The sequence below is a fragment of the Sapajus apella genome, unplaced genomic scaffold (genome assembly GCF_009761245.1).
Source record: "Sapajus apella isolate SASKATOON/1434 unplaced genomic scaffold, GSC_monkey_1.0 scaffold40, whole genome shotgun sequence".
Taxonomy (NCBI): domain Eukaryota; kingdom Metazoa; phylum Chordata; class Mammalia; order Primates; family Cebidae; genus Sapajus; species Sapajus apella.
This window is the reverse complement of record NW_022436980.1, coordinates 20,586,002-20,603,772: the sequence shown is the minus strand read 5'-3', so window position 1 is coordinate 20,603,772 and position 17,771 is coordinate 20,586,002. Positions and strand designations below refer to the sequence as shown.

Genomic DNA, 17,771 nt, shown 5'->3' with positions numbered 1-17,771 from the left:
GTTTTATGCTTCTTTTCAATCTGTTTGGTTTATACTGTAGGAATTCCAGTGGGTTTTTTTCTGTTAGCATAATTACCAATGTTGCATGTCACCTGGGCATAACTACTTTTCCTAACTCTGTTGTAAACCATTGCTATCTCTTAGCATATTTTCTCGCTTATGTCTTGACTGAATGGGCATCTCTTCTTCATTTACTCATTCTCTGTTCACTCAAGATGTATCAAATACCTGTTTTATGTCAGTACAGTACTGAGCACTCTGCACATATGTGTATTATTTTTTTGGTGTTACAGCCTCATCATCCTACGTTTTTGTTGTTGTTATTGTTTTTGTGTGTGTGTCTGTATGTGTGTGTATGTGTGTGTGTGTGTGTGTGTGTGTGTGTTTTGTTTTGTTTTGTTTTGTTTTTTCACAAACAAGGTCTTGCTCTGTCACTCAGGCTGGAATACAGTGGTGTGATCACGTCCACTGGAGCCTCAGAGTCCAGGGCTCAAACGACCCCCTTGCCTCTGCCTCCCAAGTAGCTAGGACTGCAGGTGTGTACCACCACCCTGGCTTTTTTTTTTTTTTTTTTTTTTTTTTTCTGAGAGACAAGGTCTTGCCAAGTTGCCCAGACTGATCTTGAGCTCCTGGCTTCAAGCGATCCTCTCACCTCAGCCTCCCAAAGTGCTTGGGTTACTGGTGTGAGCCACTATGCCCAGTCTTCACCTTCTTTTGTAGTCCATCCCCTTCTCCTATTCTCTTCCTGCTTCCCTTTCACTTACACTTTTCCACTTCAGACTTTTAATTCATTTGACCTCCCCTTACCACCCTCTGCCACTTGCCTGTGGGTACAACTGCACACGATCCCTCTCCATGCTGCCCAGGTCTCTAGCTCCTTCTCCTCCTCCTTGAAATTGCAGGGGCCTAGGGGTGTTTGTACAGTGGCATTAGTGCAATGAGGCGGGCTTAGTTAGATGAGCATGGGGAATGGCAGTTCATTTGCTCTTGCTCTGCTGGTGCTATCCCAGCACAGCTGGCTAAAGCAGTCCTTGACCATGAGGATTTCTTCTGGGGGCATGCTTCCAGTTTTTAGTGAAGGATCACAAAAAATATTTAGTGTCACTTCATTGATATTTCCCCCACCTCGACTGAAGCTTTTTGAAATGTTTTTCAAAAACATTTCAAGATCTACAGGTGATACCTGTAGATTTTGGTTTGGGTATCCGTGTTGGGATTCTCTGCTTGCATATCTCCTTAATCTTGAATTAAACAGGAGAACAAAGGGTAATTAATGGTTTTTTGAACTGTCTTTTGTGTCAAAAATGCCTTGTCTTAAAATGTCCTGTATTACTCTGTCCACACTAAATTATAGGCACACCTTTCTCTCAATTCAATGAGAGTTTTCAGTGTGGTTTCCCCTTAGCTCGCTGCTAGGGGACTGTGTCTGGCCTTAGAGATGGCTGTTTGAATTCAGCATTTTGTATTAATAGTTGGGCATATTCATAGGTTATCAGAACTGGAAGGGACCTGAGGAATTATTTCAGTTTCCTGTTTTACATATGGAAACTCAAGGCTTAGATGGATGAATGCAAAGCTTGGTGTCACATGGATGAAAATCCAGGATTGGAATTTGAGTCTCCTAACCCCAGGCTTTTGTTGAATCAACTGATTTTCTATAGTGTTTATTCAGGGAAGAGATAGGAATAAACAGTGTCCTATGAGATGACAAATTGTGTGTTTTTTCAAGCACCTGGAACGGTTCTTCGTATCTCCCTAAAAGATCTCGATGTTATTGACCTTTGATTTAGATATGCCCTGATTGCTATAGAAAGTAACAATACCAATCTAAAATTTTTGTTAACAGTCTAGCAATATGATTCTGAGGCCTGGATTATATAGGAGGGGAAACATACTGGGAAAATGGGTAGGAGACTAAGTGTCAGCAGTCAGGGGTACGCTCGCTGCACCAGTGATTGTCAGGTATGCCACACAAAGGACATACTCGGCTGTTGCTCACTTTTGTGATGCTTTTCCTCCTTGTAACTAAGAATTATCACTTTGTTTTTTCCCTCCTGGTCATAAAGAAATCAGAGTTTTAGACCTTAAAACTATGATTTTAATTGTCACGTCATCTTGATGGAAAAACCCGATTTTCTTGACTCAGCTTAGGAATTTTTGCTGTCACCTTTTCTTAGCAAAATACGATTAATCAGCCAAGTTTTGTAGAATGAAGTATTACTTCTGTATTCACTATAAAACTCTTGAACTGTTCTAGTGAATTCAGTCCTGTCCCAGACTGACTCTAGATAGTCCATCTTTGGGTTAGATTATATGTAGGAGGAAGAAATGGGTAGATTTTGGTGTGAGTCTAGGCCCGTGAGTGTGTATATGTGTGTATATACATGTAGAAGTAAAATAATTGTAGATGTGCTGCGTTTTCAGGATGAGCTTCATCAGGTCCACCAATCTGAATGAACTGTCAGTTTGCTGCTTCACCATTTCCTGGAGAGATGGTCCTTTGGCCTTTCATAGTGGTAATTTTAGCTTTCCAGATATTTCTATAGATGAATATATCTGGGCAGTGCATTGGTATGAGTTACCTTCTCCCTCCCATGTGGAGGAAAGCGTTGGAGGTGACAGTTCTTACGATGTGTAGCGTCCCACAGCCATTTTGGTAAATAGGCTTATCCATAGGCAATGTGGGGGCATTAATGGAAATCTTGGTGATGCCTGTAGATTTTGGTTTGGGGATCCGTGTTGGTATTCTCTGCTTGCATACCTCCTTGATCTTGAATTAAACAAGAGAACAAAAAGTAATTAATGGTACAGTTGGTGGAGAAGCAGACATTGTTTAGGACATGGAGTCAGTCTGGAGGATTTGGCTTTGAAAGCATCAGTTTCTGGGGATATATCAGATTGAAGATTGTCAGGTTGAAGAAAAAAAATGTCAGCAAAGTAATTCTGCTGGTATGCGTTGAATGTGTGCTGTGTGGAAGGCCCTTGATAGAGATAGTATTAGAGATGGAGATGGCTAGATACTTGGCAATCACAGTGTAATAGGACATAAACAAGAGTAGTGTCCCAAATTAATCTCAACAAGAGCCATGAGATGGCCAGAGAAAGGTTAATTTCAAATGAGATTGTCCAAGAATGTTTCATGAAGAACATAGCATTTGACTTGGGCCTTGAGGCTTTTAGAAGTTTCCACAGTAAGAGTTTGATGAGATAGGCAGCTACAACGATGATTATGGGAGTAGCTTGGTAGTATGTATCAAGGACCTTATGAATCTTTTCTAGGATATAGTCCGAGAGCCAGGATATTTGATTTTAGCATTGTTTATAATGATGAAAAATGGATAAATTGATACAATATGTTAAATGAATCACAGTATAATTATGACAATATGCTACGTTCATGATGCCAAAGTAACAGGAAAATGTTTACTTAGAAATGTTAAAAGCAGAATTTGAAACCATACACATGCTTTAATTATTCACATGTGAAGAGAAAATACTAGAAGAAAATACCCCCATGCTATTAGTGGTTAACCCTGATTAGTGGACTTATAGGTACTTTTTATTTTTCTTACATTTTCCGTGTTCTTCACCTATTTTATAGTAGGTTTGCTATTAGAAAAAGCAACACTAAATTATTTAAGAGATAAAAAAGGAAGGAAACAACTCAGAGATCAGGGCATTTCTATGAACAATCTTGTTACCCAAGCCATGAGGTGTGGACGCTGCAGTCGAGGTCAGTGATGGACTAATCAAGTCTGCTAATACTGTGACTGTAGCATTAATAATGGCCTTCCCAAGATACGTTTCTGTGGTGTCCTGTAACTTTATCAGGATTTAGATTGGTTCTCCAGTTTACTGTACCAAAATCTATGTTGGGATCCTTTTTAAATTGTAGATTTCTGAATCTTACTCCTATAGGTTATAATTCATTTGTTTGTGGATATGCCCAGGAATCCACATTTTTAATTAACTCTCAGAGTGATTTCTTCAATTCAGGTGGTCAGCCTACCACACTGGGAAAAGTGCTGCCATCATTGAACTTCCTTTAGATGTAAGCTTTATGTTTTCTTCACTTGGAACTGTGGCCTACCTGGGTATGCATAGTTCAATACTGTGAAAGGCCAGTACAGATTGGTATGAAACACAGTATTGGTGGAGCCCGTTTCTTTTGAGCAACACTGATATGTGTTGGTGAAGAACATGTGGCCTGGGATGGTGGTCCCTGATAACTTTTGGGCCCAGCCGCCTGAAAGTTACTGGGCTCCTAATTGTTCCTGCGCTATGGATGTGCAAGCTTTTGTTTTCTAACTCTAATTTTATTACATAGTTTTTACCTCTAGGTGGCAGCAAAGGCTTGTTTTTTTATTAGGACAAACGGTTGTCATTCGCAAACCCTAAAAAAAAAGGTGTCTTTTTTGTTTTTACTTGTATGAATTTTATGCTTGGACATGTTTCAGTAAATGAAGTATGGAGCACTAAAGTGTGTCATCTCTTGGATCATTTTTATAGAGCGTTATGTCAAATAGCTCCAAGAAAGTTTTGTCCAAATTTGGTATGCGTATTGCAAGAGAAATCCATGTATATGGCTCTTTTAAGACCACACAGTGAATGTTCTACTCAGAGTTGGAGGCTCCTGGGTTTCATCAGAGAGCAGATGTCTTAGAGGAGATTAAGCAAGTTGGAAAGCTCATTCATAGAAGAAAATGATTTTTTTTTAAATGCTTAACCCAGTTCAACATGAAGACTGGAATTTGGAATGGATTAAAAGTCTGAAGGATGTTGAGTTCAATGAGGCAGAAGAAGTGGTTCCACCTAGGGAGCAGTAGAAAGAAGAGTATATTTGTGGGATATATTAAATTCTATAAGTGTTGGTTCGTTTTATCCATAGAGTTTGAAAAGAAACCAACAATCTAGCCAAGGGGGTGGCGCATGCCTGTAATCCCAGCTACTCAGGAGGCTGAGACAGGAGAATCACTTGAACCCAGGAGGCAGAGGTTGTGGGGAGCCACGATCATGCCATTGTACTCCAGCCTGGGCAATAAGAGCGAAACTCCATCTCAAAAAAAATTAATTAATTAAAAAAAAAAAGAAAGAAACCTAGCAATCTAGAAGACTCCCTGGTTATAGCTAGTCATTAGATGGTATTGAGTCATAATGATCAAAAGAAGTATGGAAAGGTGAAGTGTTTTCAGTTGTAATTAAAGTCACAGATCTATAGCCCAATTTCTACATGACTCTTTTGTTCTTTCACATTATCATGGAGGGCAAACATCTATAAATATACCAGAACAAAATCAGCATTTGTGGAAAAGCTATCAGATCTCAGACAGCTGGAGTCAGGGTGTTTCCTTTTCTCTAAATGAAATTAATTTTGTAAATGCTTTGAACTTTTGGAGATGTATTGGCACCATATTGTGTAAGAAAGCAGTGTTTTCTCAGGAGTGGTCCTGATTCCAGGGACTACGTCACATCTTAGCTCTAGAGGTTGAGAAGTTTAAGAGTCCCAGGGACCTCTGGTGATTTTGATATGTAGTAATTGAGGTCGGGGGGCGGGGGGGACAGTGGGTGGATTCAGCACTGCTTACTCCCCTGGGGACTCAGCTGTGGAATGCTTGGCCAAGGCCATGTGTTATCAGAATGACAGTGTTCTTGTTTTTTTGTTTTTATCTCAGTGTTTAATGGGAAAGTATGTAAGTAATGATGATAGATATGGTAATGAAAAGGAGGAAATGCTAAACTGAAGAAAAATATCTTTGGAATATTATTACCTTCTTTTCTTTTGTCTCTTCTATGGTTTAACAAATCACTGCTAATTTATGGTGGGGGTGGAGTGGAAATAAGAGATAATGAATCTGGCAGCTAGCCCAAAATTTCATAATGATTTCTTGGTTTTTTTCCTCTTGATTTTCTCAAAGCTCGCCCATTATGCAATAAAACTTTATCACTACAGGTTTTACACTTTATACAGGAAAGGGTCTTTCAAAGCGAAGGCCTTTGGTTTGAGTAGCTCATTCTCGTTAACCTCCTGTGAGAGATCATTCGGTTTTAAATAGTGTTCTACTGCTATGGTTTATATTAAAGAGCTGTCCAGTATCTGACGCGAAGGTCAAACTGGTGCCTTTGTTCTATAATGTATCATGGTTTGTGGTTATACCTAGTCACCTCCCAATCTCTCTTTCTGTGGAAATTATACAGTGGGCAGCAGGGGCTATCCAAGAATAAACATTGAAATAGTTTTCAAAATCCCTCCAAACCCAGTTGCTCCTACTTTGTGTCAGACCTAGCATCACATGTAGAAATCTTTGTTAAAATATACTAACCTTTAATAGTTGCTTCCTCATTTGTCCTCTTTTTATCCATCTGTGAACTTTTTTCCTTTTACCTCAGCTTTTCTTTTTTTGTACCCTTTCCTCCCTCCCACCTTCTATTTCTTTCTCATTTCTTCATTTGCACCCATTTAATTGTTTTAGTGATTCTCAGGCTTACATCATATAACAGCCTTTTGGTAGTATCTAGAGCACAAGCCAATCTTGGGTTGTGGAGCCAATCTTGGGTCTTCATTCCAGGTTTGGCACTAACCAGCTGTGTGTCTTTGAGCAACCACTTCACCAACATAAGCCTCAGTTTCCTCATTTGTATTCTTCATCTGGGAATTAAAATACCTACTTGCAGGTGTTCTTTGGGGAGTAGAGATACTGTGTTAGGAAGTCCCTGGCCCATCTAAAGTTTCAGGTAAGTGTTAGTTGTTCCTGTTGTGATTGTCATCATCATATTTTTTTCCTTATATCACTTCTTAAGATGCCCAATTCTTGGTCATAATCCTAACATTTTTGATTGTTTTACCTTTCGTGTTTTCCTGTTTTATCTCTCAGCTTTCCCCTTTCTCCAGTTATTTATAGGAGATAAGTTACTAAGGGTAGGAGTTAAGGCAGCTGAGTAAGCGGCGCTGATTCCTGGGCTATCCTTCTAACCACCTTTGGCCCAGAAAAGGCCCTTTCCCCCATTATTTACCCTCCTTATGCTACTTGGTCTGGTCCTCGTGACTCTATCTTTTTTTTAGAGTTCGTCTAGAGACATATTATTGGTTCTCTCCTGTTTTCATGTCTTTTGTTTGAAAAATGAACTAGTTCTACTACATCACCTGTAAAGTCCTTTGGCCTTGACATTCTCTGATTCTGCGAAAAGAACAAACAGGCCAGCTCTGACTACCATGTGTCTCACTGGCCATGCGATCCTTTGTTGAGCACCTACTATGAGCACTAGTTAAGTCCTGGATGGTGTAGGACTGTGGTTCTTAAATTTTATATACCCAGAGAGCCTGTTAGGATGCAGAATCCCTGCAGTGGGAATTAATAGGTCTGGGAATGCAAAAATCTACAGTCAGATGTGATTCTGATAAAGGTGATGAATGACTGCGTTTTAGGAAACATTGATATAAGGGGTTCAAAAATGATAGCTGATTCTTGCTTTTGAGATGATAGTATAGGAGGCATAAGAAATAATTATAAAATGAAGCAGAATCATGTGCAATAATAGAATTACTGACACCAGTTTTGGAAACTCAGTGGAAAACTAAAATGTAAGGAAGATTTTCCAAAGGAAGTGACACATGAGGGATGAGTAGGATTTTAGTATGAGGAACTAAGGAAGAGTATTCCAGCCCTATAAACAGTATGAGCCAAGGTAAGAAGGCCCAGTGGTATGTGGGAGGATAGTTAGTATGGTGTTCTGGTGAAGGTGTGGGTTATGTCCAGTGTTTCAAAGGAAGATGAAACGAAAGATTGTAGGCCATGGTAGAAGGTTTGGACCTTGGGCACTAAGCAATATTAAGTGCTATTTTCTGGGAGGCTGGAGAACTGGCATGATCAGAATGGTATTTAAGTTGAATGCTGGGCTGGGCACGGTGGCTCACACCTGTAATCCCAGCACTTTGGGAGGCTAAGGCGGGTGGATCACGAGGTCAGTAGGTCAAGACCAATCTGGCCAATATGGTGAAACACTGTCTCTACTAAAAAATACAAAAAATTAGTTGGGTATAGTGGTGGGCACCTGTAGTCCAAACTACTCAGAAGGCTAATGCAGGAGAATCACTTGAACCTGGAAGGTGGAGGTTGCAGTGAGCTGAGATCACGCCACTGCACTCCAGCCTGGGCAACAGAGCAAGACTCCATCTCAAAAATAAAAAACGTGAATTCTGGATTACAGAGGTGAGGATTAAATGTAGTAGATTACCTATCTTACAGTACCATCTATTCTGAAGTCTGGACTTGGGGAGTAGTAGTCCAACTCAGAAGCGGGGAGGACAGAGAAAGAAATAAGATGACAGAGTGGAGGATGAGCAGAGAAGTGAAGAATAGTTTCCAAATGTTGAACCTGAGCAATGGGGAAGGTGATAGATCATCACAGAGGAGAGGCAAAGAGCTGTTCAAGAAAGATAGTATGCTGGGTTATGGGCAAATGCTAAGTTTAAAGTATATAGTTGGGCCTTCCATGTGGAACTGTTTGGTAGAGTTGAAATTTTGGAGATGCTGCTTTGAGGATCATCATAGAGAAATTGTCTATACTATTCAACTGTCTGAGACAGCCAGGGAGAAAAATGTAATTCCCACTCAACTGCCACTCTTTTCTTCTCCCACCATAGATACTGTTACATCCCTTTCCCAGAGCCTGAGATGAATTCTGTGGGGCCATACCATGTGCACAAGGCTACTTGATCTTACATAAGAATGTAACTAGTTCTGAGAACAGCCACCCGAGGAGGCACTTCTTCCCATTACATGAACAGCGCATAGTGATTGAATCAGTGTACAGGGACTCATTGGCTTGCTGGGGGAAAGGAAATCCTGCCCCTCTCTCCCAGTAACCTGGCTGGCCCCTCAGCCATTGTGTCTGAACCAAGCAGACAGATTACATAAACTTGTACTCTCAAAAGGGTTTGCCACTCCTTGGCACAGAGCCATGCGGTAAGGACAGGATAGCCTCCCCAAAGCATATTTCCTTCCTCATTGGCAATCTGAGAAAACCTGAAATAGGGCCATAGTTGATAGGCTTGGCCTAAAAAAAATAGTAATAACTGTCCATTGTTCTCCTTAGTCTTCTCATTGTCCTTCTTAGAAGCTATAATCAGCAGCCTCAGAAGCATTTCTATTTTTCAGAGTTTCTGTAATTAATATGTACTCTTATAATTAGAACATTTTATATGAAATAAATGGGCTGCTTATATAAATTACTATAAAACTGTTTTTCTCAGTATGATCCTACTCACTGATTTCCTCCCTGTTGCCCTAAAGGAACTATCTGTCTCCTGTGTGATGGATCCTTTGAGGATCTGTTGCAGTTTTTAGTTAGCTCCTGTTGGATCCTTTGAGGATCTGTTGCAGTTTTTAGTTAGCTCCTGTTGGATCCTTTGAGGATCCGTTGCAGTTTTTAGTTAGCTCCTGTTTATATAAAACAGTGGTTTTCAGAGGCTTCAAAAGTGACTGATCTCAGGCACAGCGAATTCAGGCAAGAACACCATGAAAAGGCATAGGAATAGAAAAATAATAACTTTTTCCTGTTAAAGAGAGACAAAAAAAACCCAGCCAAACCACTGATTGTAAAGGATAGTAATGCATTTTTGAGGAATCACTTTGAGTTGTTTGAAGAGCGTCTGTGTTGACGTAGGTTACTGTATTGTGAGGGGTCGTAGGAGCCAACTCGCCAACTTCCCTTTGCAGTAGCAGTTTTTATTTGGGACGCTTCCTTGGTTTGCAGTTTTGCACTCCTGAATTTGGAGACTGGCAGGTTAAACCCTAACACTTTTTCTCCTGACCTGGAAAGATGCATGGTGATTATGTTTTAAAAATGATTTTGGGAGTGCCAGTCTTTCCTTATTAAGTTACAGAATCCCTTGAGAAATAGAAATCCAAAATTAGAGGGTACCATCTGGGAAAATTTTCTGTTTCTGCAAAGGCAGATTTGCACCAAATGTGGTGTGAGTTGGTGGTGCTTGTCTTTATAGTGGCTAGACCTTGATCCCTTAATTGCCTTTTCTCAAAGTCTTGGGTCATTATCAGGACCATCAAGGCAGCCACCTACTTACAATCTTGGATATGCGTGGTTGTGATGCTCCTTCCATGAATTGTTTTCACTCACTTGTGTTGCTTTTCTCTCCCATCATCTCTGAGGCTGATCAGGTACCTCCCGCTCTGCACATACAGACTCGCTGTCCAAGCTCATTCTTTATGCTTGACATTTGTGCCCTTAGCTTATACAATCTTGCCTTAGGATAGAGTGGACACTGACTGCAACTTTTGTGTTTTCTGAGAACAGAGTCTCCTGATGAGAACATGAGCTTCTCTTTGGACTTGCATTCTCCCATCTCCTATCCCAAGTGCTATCACCAGGTCAGTCTTCCCCATGCCTGCCCATTTGTGTGGGGCTTGGCTTCCACATTCATCATCTCATGCCCTAACAGTGGCTTCAGGGTGGCAGGTGGAGTTGAAAGGAGAGGCAAATCACTGTTGGCTATGCTGATCATGGAAGGTTTCAGAAGAGGCAAGCATTGATCCAGACCTTTCAGTGTGGTCTTACTTCACTTGACAACAGCTGAAAATTGTGTCCATGTAGAGCAGTGGGGAGGAAAAGGAGGAAAGCCCTGCGTATATTTAGTGATATTCTGAATATTCTGGCTGAAGTGGCAGATTTGTGAGGTGGAGCACAAGGAGGTCACATTAGACAACCTGTCTATCACCACAGATAGTGGAAAGGATCAAATTCAACTTCTAATGAATTTAAATCCCCTTGCAACTCACTGTGTTTCCATGGAAAGAGAATGGGGCAACAGAATCAGACCTGTTTTCATTCCTCGATTTTGTGACATATTAACAGAATGACCTGGAACAGCTTCCTTATGTGTCAGAGTTTTAATCTACTTATCTCTAAAGTTGTCATAATACCCACTTTCTAGGGTTGTGGTAAAATAAAACAGTATTGTATAATGGATTTGTATTTTGCCCTCTCTTTTATAGTATGTTATCTCACTACACAGAAGCCTTCTGTGAAGACACAGAGACTCCCTAGTGCTGTATTCATGGTTCTTCACAATCTGACAGGTCTGTGCCCTTCAAGCCCTACCCTGCCTCAGCCTTCTCAGCATCATCCACATTGCACTACTCACTGTTCCTTGAATGTTGGTTGTCTGGCTTCCTGCCTGCCCTACACCTTCACCTTGTGGGCACCTCTTTGGAGCACCTTTTTTTCTTCTCTGTATCCTAGTCCTCCCAGCCTCCAGCCCCTGCTCAATTCTCATCTGGTTCTGAAACCTGGTCCCCAAATCCCACCTGAGAGTAACCTGCTGTTCCTCTAAATTCCTGTAGTACTTACTCTACAGTTCCTTCTCTGTGCTGAGCTCTTAACTACCTTTTAAGTTACCCTTAGCTCCTGCCTTTTATTCCAAACTTTAACACCTGCTTAACTGTCTGCTACAACAATGAGCAATATCACATGCTTCATAAACATTTGTTGGTTCATTCTTGTAGGTAATTGGTTGAGGAATGAAGGAAGCCTGTATCCTAATAGAAGACATTAATGCCTATGGTGGTTATAAGCTAATAATACAGAGGGAATTGCAGCTTCTCAGAGAAAACCTTTTAGAAAGGTCTTAACAGTAGAGTTATCTCTTCAGCTCTTGGTATTCCTGCTGAAAACCATTTATTTCTCTTCTCCCTGACCCCATATAAAGCAAAGGTAGATGGTGTCTACACTCTATTTCTCCCAAAGGCACATGAGAAATGCAAAGCTCTAGTTGACCTGAAATTCTAGTTTAGAATTCAGGTGTCTTTGAAAGAGACAGAAGTGAAAAATACTATAATACAAATATAAATGTACAAGTATGAACATGCTCTGGGCCAGTCTGTCAAGTAAGTGGAAACAGTTACGCCACAAAATTCTTCATTGTAGGTTTTTAAAGTTGCTTTGGGGCTTATGTTTAGTCAGGTTTAAGATTCTCATCTCCAGACACCAGACAGAGTTTTCATATGAGTTGTCAAATTTTTCCCACAGTAAGTTATATAAGAGTGGAACTGCCTTACAGAGTCACTTGGTTCGTCTCTTTAATATGGTGAGTTTTAATCAGAGGGTGGTTTTGCCTTCCAGGGAACATTTAGCCATGTCTGGAGACATTTTTGTCACAGTTGGGGGAATGCTACATAGTGTGTAAGTAAAAGCCAGGAATGCTACTAAACGTCATACGGTACCTGAACACCCCCTCCTTGCTCACTGCAAAGAGTTATTGGGCCCAAACCATTAATAGTCCTAAATTTGAAAAAATGCTCTAATGGGGAGAAAAAGCTGACATGATTAGGGGTAAAATAAATTAATTCATAGAATTTGTCTTTTTATCCCCCCAGAGACGGGCTTACTCTGTCGCCTAGGCTAGAGTACAGTGGCACAATCTCAGCTCACTGCAACCTCCACCTCCCAGGTTCAAGCAGTTCTCCTGCCTCACCCTCCCAAGTAGCTGGGATAACAGGTGCCCACCACCATGCCCAGCTAATTTTTTTGTATTTTTAGTAGAGATGGGGTTTTACCATGTTGGCCAGGCCGGTCTTGTACTCCTGACCTCGTGATCCACCCACCTCGGCCTCCCAAAGTGCTGGGATTACAGGCATGCGCCATTGCGCCCGGCCAATTCATAGAATCTTAGAGAAGGAACTATCTATAAGTGAAAAAATGAGGAAGAAGTTTAATTTCTGGAGAAAAAAAAAAAAAAAAACTGATGCAGGTTGTTGGCTTGTTTATGCCCCAACCTTATTTCCCAAAAGGAATTTTAAACGATTTAAGGAGGGTGGCAAGACTTCAGACTCAGAAGTCATTGGAAGTTAGAACCAGACATGATCTTCAAGATCACCAGGTTCAATTCACTTATTTCACAAAGGGTAAATGACTTGTCCAGGGCCTCATAGCTGACTAGAAAAAGCATAAACTAGAACCTGATCTATTTGCCTGCCTCCTGTTCCTTCCCCAAATCACTCCATTTAACTGAGTCTTTCTCTGTGAAGCCTTGTTAATCTACTGTAGTATTCCTTAATCTCCCGTTTACTGGATTAAATGTCATCTGTTACTCTTGTTTCTTGTTTCGTTCCAGGTTAATAACTTCAAGAGCAGTGAATCTTTCATCTCCATAATACTGGCCCTAGTAACAAGTAAGAGGTACACAATTTGGTGTGTCATGATCAGTGGATTCATCAATTGTGTACATGTGATGCTTTGAAGAAAACATACTGCATACTAGGACACTGTACATGTCACTGAGACACAAGTTTTGTTGCATAAGGATTGTTTCCACTCACTTGATTGGCAGATGGTCCAGAGCATGTGCATATTTGAACATTTACGTTTGGTTAATACCTTTTCAGATAAACTGGAGCTTTCCATTTCTCACATGACTTTTGGCAGAAAAAGAGTCTAGACAATCAGCCACCTTTGCCTTAATGCAAGAACAGCAAATAACTCCTTCTATTGCTTAGACGTTTCTAAAAGGTCCTCTCTGAGAAGTCTCAATTCCCTCTCTATTAGCTTATAACACAGCATGAATATTCATTAGTAACCTTATCACCACTTATCCAAAAGCCTCAGGAATGGCTGAGGACAAGGTAGGCTTTGTAGGTCTGTAGAGCTTATACTTGTATATTGTCGTTGTCCAAACATGGCTAGCCTTTAAAGAGCTGAACAAAACAGAGGCACAGTCCCATCTTAAAATGGGCTAAGGACATGAATAGACAATTCTCGAAAGAAGATATACAAATGGCCAGCACACATATGAGAAAATGCTCAACATTACTAATTATCAGGGAAATGCAAATCAAAACCACAGTGCGATACCATCTTACTCCTGCAAGGATGTCCATAATCAAAAAATTTAAAAATAATAGATGTTGGCATGGATGTAGTGAAAGGGGGTCACTTTTATACTGCTGGTGAAAATGTAAACCAGTACAACCAGTATGGAAAACAGCATGGAGATTCCTTAAAGAACTGAAAGTAGATCTACCATTTGATCCAGCAATATCACTCCTAGGTATCTACCCAGAAGAAAAGAAGTCATTGCATGAAAAAAATACTTGCATATGCGTGTTTATGGCAGCACAATTCGCAATTGCAAAAATATGGAACCAGCTCAATCAGTCAATGAGTGGATAAAGAAAATGTGATACGCACGCACGCACGCATGCACACACGCACCATGGAATACTACTCAGCCATGATAAGAAACAAAATAATGGCATTTGTAGCAACCCGGATGGAGTTGGAGACCATTATTCTAAGTGAAGTAACTCAGGAATGGCAAACAAACATTGTATGTTCTCACTCATAAGCAGGAGCTAAGCTATGAGGACACAGAGGCATAAGAATGATACAGTGGACTTTGGGGACTCTGGGGACAGAGTAGGAGGGGTGTGAGGGATAAAAGACTACACACAGGGTACAGTGTACACTGCTGAAGTGATAGTTGCACCAGAATCTTAGAAATCACCACTAAAGAATTTATTCATGTAACCAAATACCACTTTGTTCCCCAGAAGCCTATTGAAATAAATAAATAGGTTAAAAAAACAAAACAGTCTCAAGTAACCCCTCAAATATTGTACCAGAACCATATGGCTATGAGGAGGAAGAATAACTCACTAAAATAAGAAAACTAGTTTCAGTTTTTCAAAAAAATTGCCTCAAATAATAAGATAAATTTTATTTCTCTTGACCAACAATTTTATCAGTGAAATTTTAAATAATGCCACAAGTAAAAGTGATTATCCCTAGGATGGCTGACTGCATGCCAAAGGTTATTCCTGCATACATGTTTATGGCAGCATTCTAAGTGTAAAATCTGGTATCTTCATGGAACGTTGACAGATTTGTAAGTGCTGCCATGTAAATGGTGTTAATTCATTATCAAATTATGAAGTACTTAGAGGTGTTGGCCAGTTAACTCGCTAGACTCCCTCAAGATTCCTTTCCCTACAGTGTTGCCTTTGGGGGATGCCTTCTCTGATGGTACTGATTGCCCAAAAGCTTTGCCCTTCTTGATGTACCTCGAAGAAAGGAAAGGGTCCATCTGCTGGAAGGGAAAGAACTTGGAGTTTAAGTAAAATGAGTTTAAATGGGGTTTAAGGTTTGGGAACCTTAGTAAACTACTTGTCTTCCTTGCTCTTTCTTGTATTTGCTTCACTGTGCCATAAGGTGAATGGAGTCCTTTGTTTTGGTTCGTCTAACTGCCTTATTTAATGTGTGTTCTGGACCCTTCCCAAGAAATGCTACAGAGCTAAGTTGAGGACCTGGGATCTGAGAGAAACAGAGCTTGTAGGTGTCAGACAGCCTGCTGCAGCTCAGCCAAAGATTCAGGGATCTATGTGTTGCTCCAGTTATAAAACTGGGAATCTTCCTACCCAATAAAATGAGAGTTTTTATTGAGCTTTCCTTTTAAATAAAAAGAAAATGTGGAGAATACGCCTTCTGTTTGTCATGCCAGCTACTAGAGGGTAGAATAGCCACACTTCCTAGGACAGGTGTAATATAAAGAGAGGGACTATGGTCAGAATACATTAGTCAGTGCTTGTCAATACAGATGCTTTTTGACTTATGATGAGGTTAAAACCACATAAACCCACAATAAGTTGAAAATATTAAAAGTTGAAAATATGTTTAATACGTCTAACCTACTGGATATCATAACTTAGCCTAGCCCACCTTAAACATCCTCAGAACACTTCCATAAATCTACAATTAGGCAAAATCATCTAGCAACACAGCACACTGTAGAGCAGGGTCCCTAAACTCTGGACCACAGACTGGTAGCAGTCCCTGGCTTGTTAGGAGCTGGGCGGCACAGCAGAAGGTGAGTGACAGGCAAGTGAGCATTACTGCCTGAGCGCTGCCTCCTGTCAGATCATCAGTGGCATTAGTTTCTCATAGGAGCAAACCCTATTGTGAACTGCACACGCAAGGGATCTAGGCTGAGGACTCCTTATGAGAATCTAGCTAATACCTGATGATCTGAGCGGACAGTTTCATCCCGAAACTATCCGCTCAACCCCCTGGCTGTGGAAAAATTGTCGTCCATTAAAGTAGTCGCTTGTGCCAAATTGGGAACTGCTGCTGTATAATATCGGTTGTTTATCCTCATGATTGTGTGGCTGACTGAGAGTTGTGGCTCGCTATCACTGCTCAGCACTGAGAGAGAATATCTTACAGCATATTGCTATCTCAGAAAATGATCAAAATTTGAAGTACAGTTTTAAGGTCAACTAACCAGCAGAAGAATTTGTTAAAATGCACCCCCAGAGGTTCTGATTTGATAGCTCTGAGTGGAACTTAATATCAGGGGATTCTCATACAGGTATCTTGGATCTTACTTTGAGACACACTGATCTATACGAGTGTTTGGGGCATGCATTTTTGCCTATCTTTTCTCTTGGGATTACAAAGCAAAAAGATTATTTAGAGGAAAAAAAAATCTTAACAATAACAGAAACCAGGGTATAGAAAAGCTAAAGTGTTGGTTAATTTAAAGGTCATTCCTTGCCTTTATCTAACATATTTCAAAGGAGACTCACTTTGTAAATATTCAGAATCAAAGAAGTTACTGAAACGTTTTTATTGGGAGTTTTACTTTGACCAGTAAAGATCACAGAATCCTTAGACTACAAATATCTAAACATTTTTGATAAAATATCCTTTCTATGACCATCTCACAGCTCCCCTAATTTTATCCTTTATGGGTGATATGGTTTGGCTCTGTGTCCTTTCCCAAATCTCCGAACTGTAATCCCCAAGTGTTGAGGGAAGGACCTGGTGGGAGGTGATTGGAACACGGGGCAGTTTCCTCTGCTGTTCTTGTGATTCTGAGGAAGTTTGCATGAAACCTGATGGTTTAAAAGGGCAGTTTCCCCTGTGTGCTCTCTCACTTTCTTGCAAGGTGAGATGTGCCTTGGCTTTTCTTTGCCTCCTGCCATGATTGTAAGTTTCCTGAGGCCTCCCCCAGCCATGAGGAACTGTGAGTCAATTACACCTTTCTTCTCGATAAATTACCCAGTCTCAGGTATTCTTTATAGCAGTGTAAAAACGGACTAATAAAATGGGTGTCAAGAAGCCCCGAAGCCTAATGTCTTAGTATTGTAAAATATAGTTGTGGAGACCTTCCAAATAGAGTTTGTGTAATTTTATCATTATCTTGATTGAACAAGTGTCGAGATTCTTTCATATGTGTAAAGATTCAAGTGTAGTAATGCACAATGTCCTAGGTAAGGATGACAAAGTGCCACTAGAGAGTAGTGGCATCTTCTTGGGGTAAGTTTTGTCATTGCTTTTAAATGAAAAAAAAAAAAAAAAGAAAATCATTCAAATCTGTGATAGGATTCTATCATTGAAAAGTTAAAAAGACAGAGGGACTGTGAGTAAAATGAAACTTGGTTCTGAAGCCAGGACTTAGACCAATGAAAGGATGGTATGAGTTTTTCAGATAGATGTAAAATCAGTCCATCTTCTATGAGCACTCATGGACCAAACAATACAACCTCCACCCCCACATATTTCATATCAAGATTTTCCAGTGTCACTTCCTCTTTTCTTCCTGGTTTTTGGGGGAATTCTATGATTATATGTGAATGAAAAAGGAAGTTCTGTGATCTTCCAGTCTCTCTCCCTCTTCTTTCTCTCTCTCTCTCTCTCTCTCGCTCTCTCTCTCTGACACACACACACACACACACACACACACACACACACACACACACACA

General features: G+C 40.4%; 2 protein-coding genes across 6 annotated transcripts in view; one reads left to right on the top strand and one right to left on the bottom strand.

The window, feature by feature from the left end:
• The window catches only part of CMSS1 (cms1 ribosomal small subunit homolog), a 379,426-nt gene that overhangs the window by 17,808 nt on the left and 343,847 nt on the right, over positions 1-17,771 (top strand). The window lies entirely within an intron of this gene.
• FILIP1L (filamin A interacting protein 1 like) overlaps positions 586-17,771 on the bottom strand; it is a 298,228-nt gene continuing 281,042 nt past the window's right edge. For both annotated transcript variants that reach the window (XM_032299339.1, XM_032299340.1), the window contains one exon: positions 586-2,770. In XM_032299339.1, coding sequence (XP_032155230.1) covers positions 2,579-2,770 — 192 coding nt within the window. In that variant the 3' untranslated portion in view covers positions 586-2,578. The remainder of the gene's footprint in view (positions 2,771-17,771) is intronic.